At 38.4% G+C, this 17,801-nt stretch overlaps 1 protein-coding gene across 1 annotated transcript; it reads left to right on the forward strand.

The window, feature by feature from the left end:
* The first annotated feature begins 13,138 nt into the window (after positions 1 to 13,138).
* Positions 13,139 to 17,565, forward strand: LOC131042781 (TMV resistance protein N-like). The gene is made up of 9 exons (XM_057976103.2): positions 13,139 to 13,428; positions 13,551 to 13,671; positions 13,721 to 14,062; positions 14,246 to 14,506; positions 15,206 to 15,268; positions 15,376 to 15,747; positions 15,844 to 15,895; positions 16,822 to 17,039; positions 17,140 to 17,565. Exons 1-9 carry the CDS (start codon positions 13,139 to 13,141, stop codon positions 17,563 to 17,565), a joined length of 2,145 nt encoding a protein of 714 aa, XP_057832086.2.
* Positions 17,566 to 17,801: the final 236 nt, after the last annotated feature.

The following is a 17,801-nucleotide window of genomic DNA, read 5'->3' on the forward strand; positions in this document are numbered from 1 at the left end:
CTCCTTCCAGTGGTCCTATTTACACTGTCATTGTAGGCATACTCCGCTTGTGGAATGACTAGGTCCCATGTCTGCCCATACTCCTTAGTTAGACACCTCAACAAGTTGCCTAACACCCTATTAATGACTTCAGTTTGACCATCAATTTGTGGATGGTAAGCTGAGCTAAATGATAAATTGGTCCCTAATCTTCTCCATAAGGTTTGCCAAAAAAGGCCCATGAACTTGTTGTCCCTATCTGAAACAATACTCAGTGGGAGTCCATGAATCCTTACAATCTCCTTAAAGAAAAGATGTGCAACATAGCTAGCATCATGAGTAGTTTTACATGGAATGAAATGGCTCATCTTAGAAAACCTGTCTACTACCACATAAATGCTATCCATACCTGTCTTTGTCTTAGGAAGTCCTACCACAAAGTCCATGCTCACACACTCCCAAGGCCTATTTGGGACTGGTAATGGTTGATAGAGGCCTGCATTACTTGATCCTCCTTTTGCTCTTTGACACACACCACTTTGCTCCACATACTTTCTCAAATCTCTTGGCAACTTAGGCCAGTAGTAGTACCTTTGTACTAGATCCAAAGTTTTATTAACTCCAAAGTGTCCACTTAGACTACCATTGTGTTTTTCTTGTATGAGATTTTCTCTCATGGATCCTCTAGGCACACATAACTGATTACCTTTGAACAAGAGACCACTTTGAAGAGTGTATTCTGCATACTCACCATGAAAATGATTCTCAAACTCCTTGCAAACCTTGTAGGCTGATGAGAAGTCTTCATCTACTTCATAGAGGTCCTTGAAACCTTCTATTCCTATGCTCTGCAATTGTAACTCTTGGACAATCAACAACTTCCTGCTTAAAGCATCTGCCACCTTGTTGAGTTGCCCCTTTTTATGTTTGATGGTAAAGGTGAAGGATTGGAGGTATTCCATCCATTTCAAATGTCTATTGCTAAGCTACTCTTGAGTGTTAATGTAACTCAAAGCCTGATTATCTGTGAACACCACAAATTCCTTTGGGAGTAGGTAATGCCTCCATTTTTTGAGAGACTGAACTAGTGCATACAACTCTAGGTCATAGGCTGAGTACTTCCTCTTTGCTTCATTAAGTTTCTCACTGAAAAATGCCACAGGCCTTCCCTCTTGACTCAATACACCCCCTACTGCAATGCCACTTGCATCACATTCCAATGTAAATAGCTTGTCAAAAGTAGGTAAGAGTAGGATGGGTTTTGTGGCTACTTCTTGCTTCAATAATTGAAATGCTTTATCAGCTTGTTCAGTCCACTTGAATTTGGTTTTTAGGCCTCCTTTTATGGTGTCAAGTACTGGTGCACATATGCCACTGAAGTTCCTCACAAACTTCCTATATAATTGGGCTAAACCATGGAAATTCCTAACTTCAGTCCTTGTTTTAGGGGTAGGCCAATTCAAGATTTCCTCCACTTTGCTTGGATCCATCTTCAAGGTTCCCTTAGACACCACAAATCCCAAGTAGACCAACTCTTGCTTCAAAAAGTCACACTTCTCTAAGTTGATTGCCAACTTCTCTTCATGCAACCTCTCTAGGACTAACCTCAGATGTTCTAGGTGCTCCTCTTTGGTTTTGCTATAGATGAGTATGTCATCTAAGTACACCACCACAAACCTGCCTGTGAAGTCCTTTAACACCTCATTCATCAACCTCATGAAGGTGCTTGGGGCATTAGTAAGTCCGAATGGCATCACAAGCCATTCATACAACCCTTATGTGGTCTTAAAAGCGGTCTTCCACTCATCACCCTCCTTAAATCTAATCTGATCATAACCACTTTTAAGGTCTAACTTGGTAAAATACATGGCACCTCCTAAATAGTCCATCAGATCCTCTATTCTAGGAATAGGAAATCTATACCTTATGGTGATCCTATTGATTGCCCTTGAATCAGTGCAAAGTCTCCACTTTCATCCCTTCTTTGATGCTAGCACTACCAGGACTACACATGGGTTGATGCTCTTCTTGATCAGTCCTTGATCTAACAACTCCTGTACTTGCCTTGCCACCTCCTTGTTTTGATTTGGTGTGAGCTTATATTCAGCTTTATTGGGTAGGGATGCACCGGGAACAAAGTCTATTTGATGGCTTATAGACCTTCTTGGTGGAAGTGTTGCAGGTGCTCCATCACTCACTATGTCCTTATACTCTTGCAACATTTGCTTCACCTCCTTGGGTACCTCTGTCTGCAACTTGTCTTCCTCCTCCTTTGGCTTCACAAAGATGGCACACCTCACTGTCTCTTCCTCATGTAGCAAGTGTAAGAACTCTTTACCAATAGTCAGTAAGACACTAGGTGTTCTTGAGGTTCCCTAATCATTCTCTATCAGAGACTGAATCTTAAAGGTTCTACTATCCTTCTTGAAGGAAATGGAGTTCTCCTCTCCATCATAGATCACCTTCCTATCAAATTGTCAAGGTCTACCTAGCAGTAGATGACAGGCATCTATGGGTAACACATCACAAAGGATCTTATCCTTGTATCCTCCAGTAGAGAACTCTACCCAAGTCTTTTCAGTGACAAGCACACTCTGCTCTTGATTCAACCATGTCACCTTGTAAGGGCTAGTGTGGGGTATCCTTGTGAGTTTCAACTTCTTGGTTGCCTCATCTGATATGATGTTATCAGTTGACCTTGAATCAACTATCACCTTGCAAACTTTACCAAGGATCTTGCATCTCACCCTAAACAATGCTCTCCTATGCTTAGGTTCATCCTTAACCAGTTGTCTTATCAAGACTCTACTGAACATCAGATTTTCGCCAATCTCTGATTCAATATGGTCCACCTTAGGTGTCTTGCTGCTTGATGTGTCTTCATGGGCATAAGCAACCCTTTTTCCACTATTTGATGATGTAGGCTTGTCAGGGCATCTATAGGTCGGGTGTCATAATTGACCACAATTGTAGCATTTCATGGTTGCAAAGTAGGAACTTATCCTGCCATTACCCCTACCCCTATTTGGGCCCCCTTGTGCACCTCTACCTTGAGAATGACCTCCTCTGAGATTGGTTTCACTGCTATGTTCAGTCAACTTGGACTCTCCTTGTTCCCTTTGCTCATTTGCCTTGCTTTGGTAACCACCTCGGTGATTCATTTGTTCTCTACCTCTACCTCTACCCCTGTTGTTAGAGTCTCCCTTCCTTTTGTTCCTCTCTTCCACCTTAGCAGCAAGCTGATGACATTTTTGGATAGTGGTAGGAGTCCATAGGCTTATCTCCTCTTGAATGTTCCACTTTAGGCCACTTAGATACCTAGCCACCTTGATAGATTCCTCTTCTTGGACTTTGGATCTAAGACAAAGATTTTGAAACTCCTCTGTGTAGGAGGTCACATCAAGGTCTTTTTTCTTCAATCCTTGTCTCTTCTTATGAAGTTGGACTTCATAATCCTCTGGTAAGTAATTCTCCTTTATCTTACTCACCATAGCCTTCCAATTGGCTATAGGTAGCTTTCTCATGCTAACTCTCTCTTCTTGTAGGTACTTCCACCATGTCAAGGTTGCTCCCCTTAGTCTTGATTTGGAAACCTTAACCTTTTGAGCTTCTGTCACACCTTCACACTCAAAGTGGTTCTCCATACCCTCAATCCATTCCATGACAATGTCAATGTCCATCCTTCCACTAAAATGTGGCAACCCTTCAAAAGATTTAGTATTCAAAGCCTTGATGGCCTTTACAAAAGGTTCTTCATTGATCAAGGGTTTTGGTTCAGGTATTATGTCATCTATATCAATAGTTTTCTTTCCTTTATCCTTGGTGTCCCCACCCCAGAGTCCATGTGCCCTCTAATCAACCACTTCTTGCACCTTGTCCCTTATCTCACTCATAGCTTCTTCAAGGAGTCTATTTTTCTCCTTCTACTCTTGTTCTGCCCTAATGATTCACCAGAATATAGAGACATGCACGGTCCACCAAATCTTTAACTTGGCTCTGATACCAATCTGATGGGAATGGGTATGGGGTAGACTAGCCTAGTCTATGCTCTTTGATCCTCTCCTTGGATCACCAAGTGTTCTAAGCACACCCTAGGGTCTCTAGGACTTCCCTTTCTTGTGGAATCCCCCGACCTTACCCAATCCACCCACCAATAACTTGTAATACTTCTCCTAAGGTCTCACCTACTCATGAGATTCAAAAGAACCCTTATTTAGGCTCATAAGGGTTTGGCTTGTCCTACACCTTCTTAGGTCCTAGCAAGGATAGGATAGGTTTTAGGCATGGTTTACCATCCGTTCATGTGCCCCCAAGAGGTTTAGGCCTTCCTATTTGTTACCGATCTCACAATTTTGCTCCTTCCCTGCAAAATAGGGCTACAAGGAATGGGCCCAATTAGGCCTCCATTCCAAACTTTTAGGGCTCTCTCTTGCAAACAATGACCCAACTTGTGAAACTCCCCAAAAGAACTATTGTTAAATTGGTAAAAGCTCAAATAGTTTCTAGGTTTTGGGCCTCCAAGTGTCCGTACACTGCCCTAGATGAATTTTGGGGTTTTTAAGGGTTTTTAAGAGGGTTTTTAGGCCTGCCAGGGTCACAGTGATGGTTTGGTGTTTTTACCACCTTGTTTGGATTGGTGTAAGCTCCTCCTTCTCACCAATGGTGCTCCACACACCCCTCTACAACTCCTCCAAAGGGTGTATCCTCCTCTGACCTTCCTTTCCCTCACGGACCTCTGCAACCTTAACCCTTCCTAGTCGGGCACTATCTAGTCTTGCCTAGGAGTGGATCTTTGGATGGCTTCCCTACATCTTCAAGGGCCCTACTTTCTTTGAGGTAATGTATAGGGTTTTTACTCCTATTCCCCATGGTTTCATGGTGATTCCACAATGGGGATAGGAGTTGTCAACCCATGACACGAAACAGTCCAAAACTAGACAATGAAAGAGTATTTTACAAAATATTTACAAAGGACTCAAAACCTGCACAACACACTAAAACTAATTGCTTGAAATAGAAGAGTAAACACAACACAAAGCTCTTAACATAGTTTAGTCAACAAAACAATCCATTATCACTCTCTGATGCTCCATTTGTACTGACTAGCAACAAAATTACAGTCACAATCAAGGTCTCTTTTCTTGGGCTATACAAAAAATAACATCCAACCCATCATTTTAGGGTTTGTAACTATATATAGTATCCTTTCCTCATTCTGTGTGCCAAAATTAGGGTTCTCCGCGCTAAACTAACATTTTTGACCTATTAGGTGGAAAAGTTGCTTGACAACTTTGAAAAGTTGTCATGCAACTTTTTGCAACTTTTGAGAAACTTTTGCAAAGTTGCTTTTCTTGACTCCTAGGCCTATATTTGGTTATCTTATGGACACCACCATGCTAAAAGGACCCCAAACTCATCAATGGCACATAAAACCTCTCCTCGACAAGAAACCTCAACCAAGACTTGAGAGCCTAGGACCTAAATAAGACCAATGAGCTCATGGATCTTATAACATTTACAATGGCTTCTTAAAGAAGCAAAACACCAACAAAAACCAAAAAGAGGAAGACCTTAGAAGGGTGCTCCTACACCAAAAAGGTTAGGAAATGATATAGTTACATAGCCATCCTTTTGAGAAAAAAGTATTTTTTCTTCAAGTGTGATGAGATATTGAAAGTTTTATTGGCTTCATTACTAAATTTGTGATAACATTGGATTACTTCTTAGATGAGTTTCATTTCTGAAGACTTTGACCTGTCTATCCAAGCTCTAGTTGCATAAAAAAGTCCTGCAACTTTCCCCCTTTAATATCCCTTGTCAAAGTTGTAAGGATTATAGGGATTGGTGTGTTTGAGTCAATAGGACCTATTAGATACCCTGCATAGATAGATAGTTCAACAACTTATACCTTGAGGTCTTCATTGGTCTACTCATAGTTATGCATCCTACTAACAAGAGCGTAAACTATTACTAAGAGTGATTGTTTCTCCTCTCATTTTTTGATGCTTTAAAATAATTCTCTATGCTTAATAGTATATTGGCTAGATCAATCTTTCTTCTTTGTTCCTCATAAGGGTAGTTATGTTTGAATTCCTAATTCCTTGTACACCTATTGTGATGGTCAACAATATTATTTCTCTCTTAGGCTTAGGTTGATTCTTTAACATTTACACCATCTTAGGAAAATCCTCTAGCATATGCTTATAAAAAGTGTTTGTAGTTTCCCTATTATATGTTTCAAACCACACTAGTAATCCTAAATTTCTATCATTTTCCTAGCAAGGGATTGGGGAGGAGTGGGATTTCCTAGATGACTTGGGATTATAAGAGGACTAGGAATTGAAAGGAACATTGGAACACTTAGAGGGAGACATAGAAAAGAAGGTGTAATTATATAGATGAATTCAATAGTAGATGTGAGTTAAGAGGTCTAAGTCTAGGTTGGAGTGTTTATACTTATACCTATAGGGATAAAGCAATTATAAGGGAGGGAGGTCTAGAAAGATATAGAGAAGCAAGGATTTTAATTGATTCTTCTTGTTTTTCTAGTATTCTCCACTAAATTTATTCCTTACTAGACGAATTTCGCTTTTAGATTCTTCCTCATGTTCCTCAATTATCTCCTAAGGTAAGAGCCATATTTGTTCTTTCATGGACAATCTAATGTAATGCACCTCTTCTTGACTACCTAGTTTCATTGGATCTTTTCCTTTAGAGCTCTTTGAGGATTCCCATTGTTCCTTGGATGTTTCTTCCTTTTGTGCACTTCGAGAACCTATATTGTCAATAACATGTGATTTTTTTAGCCATTTCTTTATTCTGTAGATCACCTTCTAGGTTTCAATTTTATTAAAAGGATCTTCTTGTGTAGAACAATCAATCCTATGAATAGGTTGATTTAACACATTATATTTGGTGTATGATGGGTCTATGATCTTCCCATCTTCCTTGAGGCCCTTGGATATTTTCTCAATTTTGAAGTTTATGGTCTAAGGAAGATTCATACAAAAATCGTTGAACCTTATCTCATGTCCATAAAAACAACTTGCTCAATATTCCTCGAGTTTCCTTCATATCTATGTAATGCTCTAATCATAAGCCCTTTTTTTTCAATTTAATTAAATGTGTTTCTAATATCACGAAAGTCCATGAAATAGATGGGCAACTTCATTAACAAAAATAAATCCTCAATTCTCTTTTATGAAACTACTTTCTATTTTCTACTATTTATTATCTTTTATTCATTAAAATTTTAATTGATTTTATTATTAATATCAACAAACAACAAAATTAAAAATTTAATTAAATAAAAAATAACTCTAGTTGAATGAACTTAAACCTATATCCCTACCCTAAGCATACTCAAAGTTCTTTTTACCCTTCCGGAAAAAATGCTTTGTACAGTGAACTAAATATTTTATGAATTGAATGTCTCGCTCTTCGGTCTTCTCCACCCATTCATTTTTCTGCCTTTTTTCCACGCGGTTTCGTACGCACATGGAGGCCAACCAATCCAGACCCTTTTTTTTTTCTTTTATTCTGCAAATACTGTACTCATTCGGTCACTTCAGCGATGCCCTCTTTTCTTACCAGACAAAGCGCTTCGCCCACCACAAGAAGAAGCCTACCTTCGTCCTGCTTTGATCATTTCTCGTCTTCCTAAGCTACACACTCCATTTTGGCAAATACTTAGCCTTTCAATCTACGCGTTTCTATCATTTCTCATCTCACTGTACGATTTTAATCACTTCTTAACTCCATCATCGACTTGCTTCTCTCTTAGAAATGCGAATACCGAGCCTACCTTCATCCTGGTTCGATTGATTTCCTTCCGCTTCCATGGCATCTACTTCTGAAACTGCTGGCCGACCAGAGACGGAATCGACAAACACGTCTCAGGGAACTGCACCCTCTGCATCTACCTCTGTAACATCAACATCTCCAATGCATTCATCCTTTTCTGGCTGGGTGTCTTCCTTTTTTCTATGGCGCTTGCCTCAATCCAATTCAAGGGCATCTACTTCTATCGCTGCTGGACAACAAGAGACGGAATCTACGTCAAGGGCATCCACTTCAATCGCAGCTGCTCGACCAGAGAGGGAATCTAGTTCTACCACCGGGACTAAGGGCGCTTTTGATGGAATCGCACCATCTGTATCGACTCCTACCTCAGAACGCGTGCAAAAACCGTCCTTCGATGTATTCATCAACCATCGTGGACCAGACGTCAAAAACACCTTAGCTAGCGCTCTCTATGGCATCCTTGCTAACGAATCCTTCGGGATCTTTAGTTTGTTTGATTGTTCTGATAGTTTAGGTTTGGTAGTTTAGTTTTCTAACCACCTCTGCGGTTTCTGTCCTAACTGTTTAGCTGTTCTATGCCCTAACTGTTTAGCTGTTCTAACAGTTTGTGTTGTATATATTTCTTTTATTTTCATTAATAAGAGTGTGTGTCTGTGTGAATCACTATGGTGACTGTTCCGATTTCAGTGGTATCAGAGCAACAGTAATAGATGATTGTAAGTCTATAATCATATTCTACAGTTTTAGTTTTTTATTATGAAGTAAATAGATTTAATAATTTGCTTCAAGCATAGAATAGAAAACAGAGTTTAGACTGCAACAAAAATAAATAAATAAAAAATTTCAATGCGTTCTTTAATTTCAGTCATTGGAATAGTTCTTTTTGGTAAAGAGAATTATCAAGAATGGTTTCGGAAAGTTAAGAACACTCTGATTTTTAATGACTTGTGGGATGATGTCTGTGAAAGCAAAGATGACAACAAAGATGACAGCAAAGAGCTAGAACAACCTACAGAAGCAAAAGAACAAGCAATCTAGAAGAGAAAAGACAAAAAGGCTTATGTTCTGATTGTTGCCTCTGTCAGCGAAGAGGTAAGTAGACATATAAACTCTTGTAAAACAGCTTTTGCAGCTTTAAAGAAACTTAAAGATCTTTCTGATTCTCATTCAGAGCTCGACATTATTCAATTATTAATGAAGTTATTCCATCTAGAGATGAAGGATAATGATCATATGAAGTTAGCCTCTGAAATCAAAACTCTTTTTCATGATATTGAAGCCACGAGTGTAAAAGTTGATCTCCAGCTCACTGCTTTTAGTAAAGCCCTTTATCCTACATATTCACACTATCTTGAATCCCTTCAAGCTAGTGAAAAAATGAAAGACATAACATTTGATAAACTTGTGGAGAAAATTGTTGAGAGAGAAAAAGCCTTTGGGAAGAAGGAGTCACTTCCCAATGCTGAGACTTTGTGTCTTGCGCAGCAGGGGCAGCCATCCAAAGATGAATCTACGAGACATGACACTAGTAGTAGAGGTCGTGGCAGAAGACAGTCAAGAGGAAGGGGGGGTAGAAATTACCAAGGTGATAGACAACATTAATAGCCACAAAACCAGCATAGAGACTTCCAACACAGAGATAGTCAACCCAGAGACAAGCAATCTCTGCAGTGCTATAGATGTGGAAAAATGGGCCATTCTGCCAGTCTTTGTAGAACTCCTTGGGAGAAGATTCGTGACAAGAAAGAGCAGCCACCAGACAAAGGTAACCCTCTTGAATCTGCACATTATGTTGTCGCACATTGTAATCTTGGCATTGAAGAAATTTTCAATACTTCATTTTCCTCTTGGAATGACATTTGGTTGTTACATACTGGAGCTACGTGCCATATGACATTTAGAAAAGACTTCTTTGAGACATTCAATGATCAAGTAGATGGAGTGATTTATTTTGCTGACAAGTCTCAATTGAAGCCTTCAGGTATTGGATCTATTAGACAGAAATTACCTGGACTGGAAGATTACATACTTTCTAATGTTCTTTATCTTCCCCAATTTAAGAGAAATTTGATATCCCTTGTGCATATTAGACAACAAGGTCATTCCATACATATGTATGATGGCATCATTGAGATTAAACGAGCTTCTAATCGTGAGATTATCATGACCAGAGTGGAAGAGGAGAAACTATTAAAGTTGAAAGGTACCTCATCTACTTCTCATCATACTGCACATTTGGTTCAACATAGTGGTAATTTGTCTTCCAGCTTGTTATGGCATGCTAGATTTGTTCATATTAGTCATGATAGTCTTAGACTACTAATACAGAATGGAGTTCAAGGGCTTCCTACTATTTCAAGACAAATTTCCCCATGTGATGCTTGTATTTTAGGCAAATATAGTAAGCAACCTTTTCATGATTCTATGTTTCGAGCTTCTCGAAAGCTAGGCCTTATTCATTCAGAATTGTGTGGGCCCATGCTAGTTCCATACGCAAATGGCAATAAATATTTAATGACCTTTATTGATGACTATACACGGATTTGCTGGGTTTATTTACTAAAAGACAAATCTCAAGCTTTTGCTACATTCAGAAATTTTTATTTGTAGATTAAAAATGAAATTCAGCTCATTGGTACCCTTAGAACTGATAATGGTGGGGAGTATACATCTCATGAATTTGAAAAATATCTGCTAGAAAATGGTATTAAACATCATACCACTGTTCCCTATAATCCCCAACATAATGGTGTGGCAGAACGCATGAAAATGACAATACTAAATATGATAAGATCTATGATGTTTTTTATGATTATTAAGTTTATGTTTTGGGGGGAAGCCATTCTTTGTGTTGTCTACATCAAGAATAGGAGTCCTTCTGCTGCCCTACACAACAAAACTCTTTATGAACTGTGGCATGGTCATCTCGCAACTGTCAAGCATTTTAGAGTTTTTTGGCTCCGCTTGTTATGCTTTGGTTCCTGCATACCTAAGAAATAAATTGGGAGCTAGAAGTAGAAAATGCCTTTTTTTGGCATATTCTAATACTTCTAAAGCTTATCGCCTATATGATGCAGAAAATAGCAAGTTTATTGTTTCTAGAGATGTTATATTTCTTGAATTTGACAAAGATACTCTCACTATTGACAGACAACTTGCTCATCTTGATAGATTTCACTCTAAAATATTCTATCATGAATGGGATAATGAACTTCCCTCTCTTGAAGGGGGGATTCCTTTTCTAGGTCAATCTTTGGAAGTTCCAAAACCTGTGACAGAGAATGGAGATGTTTTGAATGACAACAATGAACCTATGGAAGGTCCAAAGAATGGGGATAGTCTGAAAAGTAATAGCAATTCTGAAGAATCAGAATCGCCTTGTGCAGCTCCTGATCCAAAGTCTCTTGAAACAGAGCAACCAATGGAGCAACCTGTACGTAGATCACAACGGACTAGAACAGTTCCAAGCCGGTATGATGATTTTGTTACATTTGATTATGAATTAAACTTTGTTGCTATTGATGAACCTTCTTCATTTCAAGAAGCAACAACTAGTGATGCATGGAGAAGTGTAATGCAAAGAGAGTATGATGCTCTCATTAAAAATGGAACTTGGAGGTTGGTGGACCCTCCAATTGGAATCAAGCCTATTGGCTACAAGTGGGTATATAAGAACAAATATAAAGAGGATGGCTCACTTGACAAACACAAAGCAAGACTTGTAGCAAAAGGATATGCTCAAAAAAGTGTAGACTACACAGAAACTTTTGCTCCTACAACAAAGTGGGGTACTATTAAAACTTTATTTTCTTTAGCAACACAAAAAGGATGGAAAATACATCATATGGATGGTAAGACAACCTTCTTGAATGGAGATTTGAAAGAAGATGTCTATATGGTGCAGCCCAAAGGTTTTGCTGTCAAAGGTCAAGAGAAAAAGGTATGTAAATTGATAAAACCTTTATATGGTTTGAAGCAAGCACCACATGCTTGGTATGAAAAATTAACTGAACATCTCTTGAAATTAAATTACAAGCACTTCAATCTAGATGACACAACTCTATTTGTCAAGAAAGTTGGTAGATCAGTTGTATATCTAGTTGTCTACGTTGATGATCTTCTCATCATAGAAAACAATGATGATTATATAGCATCCATTAAGAGAGAACTAAAAAAGGTTTTTGATATGACAGACCTAGGTTTACTTCATTATTACTTAGGCATTGAAGTCATTCAAAATCCTAAGTTCATTTGTTATTTCTCAGAAGAAATGCATTGGAGAGTTATTATGTAGATTTAGAATGCATGATTGTAAACCTGTTTCCACTCCAATGGAGCAAAATTTGAAGCTTTCTTCCAATGAAGGAGCAGCTTTCGAAGATCCAACCAAGTACAGGCAGCTTGTTGGAAGTTTGATTTATGTCACCACTACTCGTCCTGACTTTACTTTTGTAGTAGGAATTTTGTCGAGATTTATGCATAAACCATGTGAAGGACATTGGATTGCAGCTCAACGAGTTCTAAAATATTTAAAAGGAGCTCAGACTCTTGGCATTAAATACTCAAAGGTTTCAGACTTCCATCTCACAGGTTATTCTGATTCAAATTTTAATGGCGACAAAGAACATGGGGTATCTACTTCTGGTTATTTGATGACTCTTGGATCAGGCGCTGTCACTTGGAGATCGAAGAAACAAACAGTTCCTACTGACTCTACAACTAAAGCTGAATATGTAGCAGCAGCTCAAGCCAACAAAGAAATTGTGTGGCTCAGGAAAATTCTCGATGATTTGCAGGAGAAACAGACAACTTCAATGCCTTTACTTGTTGATAATAATTCTGCAATTCAATTGGTCATGAATCCTAGATTTCATGATCGCACCAAGCATATCAACACCAAATATCATTTGATTCGACATCATGTTGAGGTCAAAACCTTACATTTACAACATTGTTCCATTGTAGATCAAATTGTCGATATCTTCACCAAAGCATTGGGATGTGTAAAATTTGAACGATTCCGAATGTTGCTTGGCATGGCAAATGTCCATTTGGATTAAGGGGGGAATGCTAACTAATCCTTTGAGATCTTTAGTTTGTTTGATTGTTCTAATAGTTTAGATTTGGTAGTGTAGTTTTCTAACAACCTCTGCAGTTTCTGCCCTAACTGTTTAGCTGTTCTAAAAGTTTGTGTTGTATATATTTCTTTTATTATCATTAATAGGAGTGTGTGCCTGTGTGAATCACTATGGTGACTGTTCCGATTTCAATCCTTACTGGTATGTCACTCTCTATCTTTTTGGATTCAAAAGAGTCATAATATGGTGATTTCTTGCCCTGAACAATAGAAGCAGCAATGGCCAGCGCTTTGCTTCATATAGCTATTTTTTCCAAGAGCTATACAGATTCAACTTGGCGTTTGGCAGAGCTCTCATTTATGCTTAAATCTGGGGCAAAAATTATTCCTATATTCTACTATGTAGAACCTAGTTATCTCAGATGGGCAGATCAAGGGAAAGGAATGTATGTTCAAGCCTTTAAAGATCATGAGCAGAAGGGTAGATACAGTGTGGAACAACTTCAGGAGTGGAAGACCGCACTTCACAACACCTCACATTACCATGGCCAAATCATTAAGAGTAATGAGTTAGTGCCATACATTCGGCATCTCTATCTTTAAAAATATGCATTTTTGTCTCATCCATGTATTTAGTTTTGACTATAATCACCTGATAGTAATTTGACACATCCATGTTTTGAATGGTCAGGGATGAGATGAAGCTGCTAAAGAATATTGTGAGCGGTGTTTTGAAAGAAATAAATAATAAGGTTCCATTAGTGGTTGCAAAATATCCAGTTGGTCTGAAAGAAATAGTAGAAGATTTTAAGGTGAATACACTCCAATCTGTCCATGGTAAGAAAGATGTACAAATTATAGGAATTTGGGGTATGGGTGGTTCTGGAAAAACCACACCTTGCAAAAGAATTGTATAATGAAATATCTTCTTCAATGGAGAGGTCCAGCTTTGTATTTCATGTTCGAGATGCCGAAACCAAAAGCATGTTGCATGAGAAGCAGAAGAAACTCCTCAGTGACCTTGGCATCCAAGGTTTACTATTTGACAATATTGAGGATGGTATGAGAAATCTTTCAGGGGGTTTCAGATCTTGTAGGGTATTGATTGTTCTTGATGATGTGGATAGTATAGAACAATTGGATGCTTTATTAGCTATGAAAGATATGTTTAGAAAGGGTAGTTTCATCATTGTTACCTCACGAGTATGTGATGTTCTTAAATCTTGGGGCATCTCTTCCATATATAAAATGAAGGAACTAGATCCATTATATGTGAAACAACTATTATGTTGGCATGCTTTCCTAAAATCTTGTCCACAAGATGGATTTGAGGAATTTGTTGAAAAGTTCATAAAAGTATGTAATGGATTGCCTTTATCTCTTAAGGTATTTGGAGCACAACTATATGGTGAGCTCCGCAAAGAGCATTGGGAATCACAGCTGGCTAAGATCTCAAGAATATTGCCTCATGATATTAAGCAAAGGCTTAGAATAAGTTATGACACCCTAGATGATGAAGAAAAAGAGATGTTCCTTGATACTGCATGTTTCTTCATTGGACAAGAGAGTATGTTAGCAATTGAAGTGTGGAATGGATTGGGGTGGACTGGTCTAAGAAGTTGGGAAAAGCTCTTTCATAAGTGTTTGGTTGACCTTGACAATGAGAATCACATAAGAATGCATGACCACTTAAGGGATTTGGGAAGAGACATTGCACACAAACAATTACCCTACCGCCTTTGGTTTCCTCAACAAATTATTAATATTTAGAAACAAGAAGTAAAATTAATATTTTTTATTACCTCACTTGATAGAAATGAAATCAATTAAATTTTTTAATTATATCACTAATCAATGCAAAGCAAACCTTGATACTAGACATAATGTTTTGAGTTCTTATTTTTTTATTGATTTTACACTGAAATAATTATCTAAGAAACTTCTCCTATCTAGACCTATTTTACAAAATCCTAAACAACTTATCAGTTTACTCTGGTTGGCTTGGTATGTGTTTGATATCAGTGCTGGTTGTATTGACTCTTATATTTTATATCTTTTCTCTCTTCAGTGTTGGAAAATGTAATCTTTATAAATAAATTTAATCGACATTTTTATTATATCGCTTATCAATGCAAAGAAAACGTTGTTAATACAGAGAATGTTTGAGTCCTTAAATTTTTATCCATTTACACTGAAATTTTTCTAAGAAACTTCTGGCGTGCAATCAAATACCCTAAACAACTTACCAATTTACATTGGTTGGCTCTGTATGTGTTTGATATCAGTGCGAGCTTTATTAACTCTTCTATTTTATAATTTTAGATTTTGTATTTTTTCGATGTTCAGAAAAGAATGAGCATTCAACGAATAATGACGACCTCAAATCAAATAACATGGAATGCTCATTTGGTTTGTTTCTCTACTTTCTTCTAATCATTTTAATTGTTTGTAGAAATTTATAGCTTAATATTTTTATGTATACTTTGTTGTGAGTATTTCATGTTATTTCTTTTCAGGAACAAGTATATCTGCGTTTGCCATCAATGGTCAAAACACATGGTGAGATTGATGAGTTTCGCGTTTGCTGCTCGCACGGACAACTCATGGATAACACAAACGGAGAAACTTTGTCACTTGCACCTCCTTTAGTTGGACTAAAATATTTAGTCATTAGTGGAGATTATTTTAATCAAGTATTGGGTGAAGTATCAAGGGAGCTGGTTTGGCTTCGTTGGTTCGAAATTGGCCAGCGAAAACTTCCGTCAGGGCTTTCATTGCAAAAGTTGAGGGTTTTAGAACTCTGCGAAGTAATGGATGAAACAGATTTTGAAGGGAACTATGGAGTAAACCATCACTTGGAAGAGTTGTGGGGGGAGACTGACGGCGAGGTAAGTTGCATCCTTTTTTTCTATTATAGATGTATATTTCAATCCTTTTATAATTGATGTATGCTTTACGTTTCCCTTCTCTGAAATGTGTTGCAGGCTCCTTTGCAGTTAAGGCAGTTGCTTGTTTCTCAATGCCACAAATTTCAAGGTTTTCCAAAATCAGTAGGCCAACTCAGTCATTTGAAAAAGATAGTAATCGTTAAGAGCCACAATTTTGGGAATCTGCCTGACGAATTTTGCCTTCTCCGATCTCTTGAACACCTGTTGTTATATAAGTGTTTCAATCTATCATCACTGCCGAGCAATTTCGGCAATTTGAGCAATCTGCTGCATCTATGTTTGGTGTATTGCTGCGAGTTGAAAAGCTTACCGGTTTCTTTTAAAACCCTGAAGCTCCTGGAACATCTCAATTAAGAGGGATGTTATCTACTCCCATTAGAGGACTTAATCTTTCTGGAAAACATGAAAAAGCTCGAGTTTTTGAACCTTTCTAATTGCAATCAACTGGAAGAGTTGCCTTGCCATATCACAAATCAGGCATCCTTGAGAGAGCTCTATGTAAGCTGTCACAGTTTAAGGGACCTACCAGATAACATCGGTCAACTCAACAGGCTGACAAAGATGAGAATAGCAGAGGTGTTGTTGACAAGCTTGCCAACGTCTCTTGGAGATTTGTCTTCCTTTACGAATCTTAAAATTTATAAATGTTCTAAGCTGGAACGTTTACCAGACTCCCTTGGAAATTTGTCTTCATTGAGGAATCTCGAAATTGAAGATTGTCGGAACCTGAAATCTCTACCAAAATCAATATGCAACTGAGTAATCTTCAAGAGTTGATTATATCCTCTTGTCCAATCAGAGCATTATCTTTTGGATTGAGCAACCTCAAGAAGATATATTTGAATGGGACAGAAGTGTACAGGATTTCATTTTCCGAAGACTGTTGTCCTCACATGGAAAGTCTCCATGTTTTGAAGAATCATCATTTAAAAGAGATCGAAGCACTGCCAAGGACCCTCCAGTCAATACGTTTGGAAAACTGTGAAATGCTGAAGAGCATTCCGAGTTTTGCAGGATTAACTTCTCTGACAGAATTTCATCTAATAGAAGATTGCTGCGGAATTAAGAAAATCGAAGGTCTGGAAAATTGCACAAGATTGCAAGAATTGATTGTTGACACCTGCTGGGAGGTGACGGGTATTGAAAGCTTGGGACGCATGCAGAATTTGAAGTGGCTGGGACTCCAAGCAAACAAGAGATTAGTTATTGAACGTTGTATTCAAAGAATACAGGTAAAAATAGTTTCTTGGAGTTGAAAATTCTAGTTATTTTTCATGTGATTGCGCATTGACCGAATGTTGTGAAAGGAATTTGCACAAATGGCCTGATGAGATAAGAATATGTGCACGGGCTGTTCCCAATGCGGCTTCACTTGTAAACTCCTTAATCTCTCCGAACCTCATGATCGTTGCCTACTTCTCCAGTCAGACAAAATTGCGTAAGGCAGGCTTGCCGCTGAAGAGTAGCTCCAATGGTGGTGCCTCTATATTCTGCTTTGTTCTAAATTGTATTTCGGTAGAAATTATACTAATGACTCGACCTCTTAGCCGAGAATATATGGTAAAAGTTGGAAAAGGTAGATGGGCATTGGTAGGTGTCGTTACAGAATGTTCCGGCGGCGGCGGGTACATAACATTACAAGCGGACTTTGGAGAAGAGGGCGGAATAGTGGAGAAAGGTTTGGTTGTGGGAGGAAGAGGGGCAGAGCAAACACCAGTGGAGGCAGTTCGCAGCTTATTGCCGCTTTTGCAAAGTTAATGGGGATGGCTTAAACAGCACACACACTAAGCGTTGACCGCGCTTAGGTGGCTGGTGGGCCCTCTTCAACCATCCCATTTGCCGTTCACAAGCTCCGTTTCCATTGGCTTTAGAGCCCACGTAAATTTTAAATTTTTTTGAATGGGTTTATCTTGCCGCCCATATTATATTCATACGCCAAACAACTTTCCAGACCGAACCGTTTTATGTGTACTCCCGACCTGTGCCAAAAATGG

Source organism: Cryptomeria japonica, chromosome 5 (genome assembly GCF_030272615.1).
Source record: "Cryptomeria japonica chromosome 5, Sugi_1.0, whole genome shotgun sequence".
NCBI lineage: Eukaryota > Viridiplantae > Streptophyta > Pinopsida > Cupressales > Cupressaceae > Cryptomeria > Cryptomeria japonica.

What these genes read in the sequence shown, in the direction of transcription:
- LOC131042781 (XM_057976103.2), top strand. Translation starts at nt 13,139, where the DNA reads ATGGCCAGCGCTTTGCTTCATATAGCTATTTTTTCCAAGAGCTATACA. An exon ending in GGGGGGAGACTGACGGCGAG is followed by an intron (nt 15,748 to 15,843) that starts GTAAGTTGCATC and finishes AATGTGTTGCAG; the next exon opens with GCTCCTTTGCAGTTAAGGCA. An exon ending in GTTGTATTCAAAGAATACAG is followed by an intron (nt 17,040 to 17,139) that starts GTAAAAATAGTT and finishes TGGCCTGATGAG; the next exon opens with ATAAGAATATGTGCACGGGC.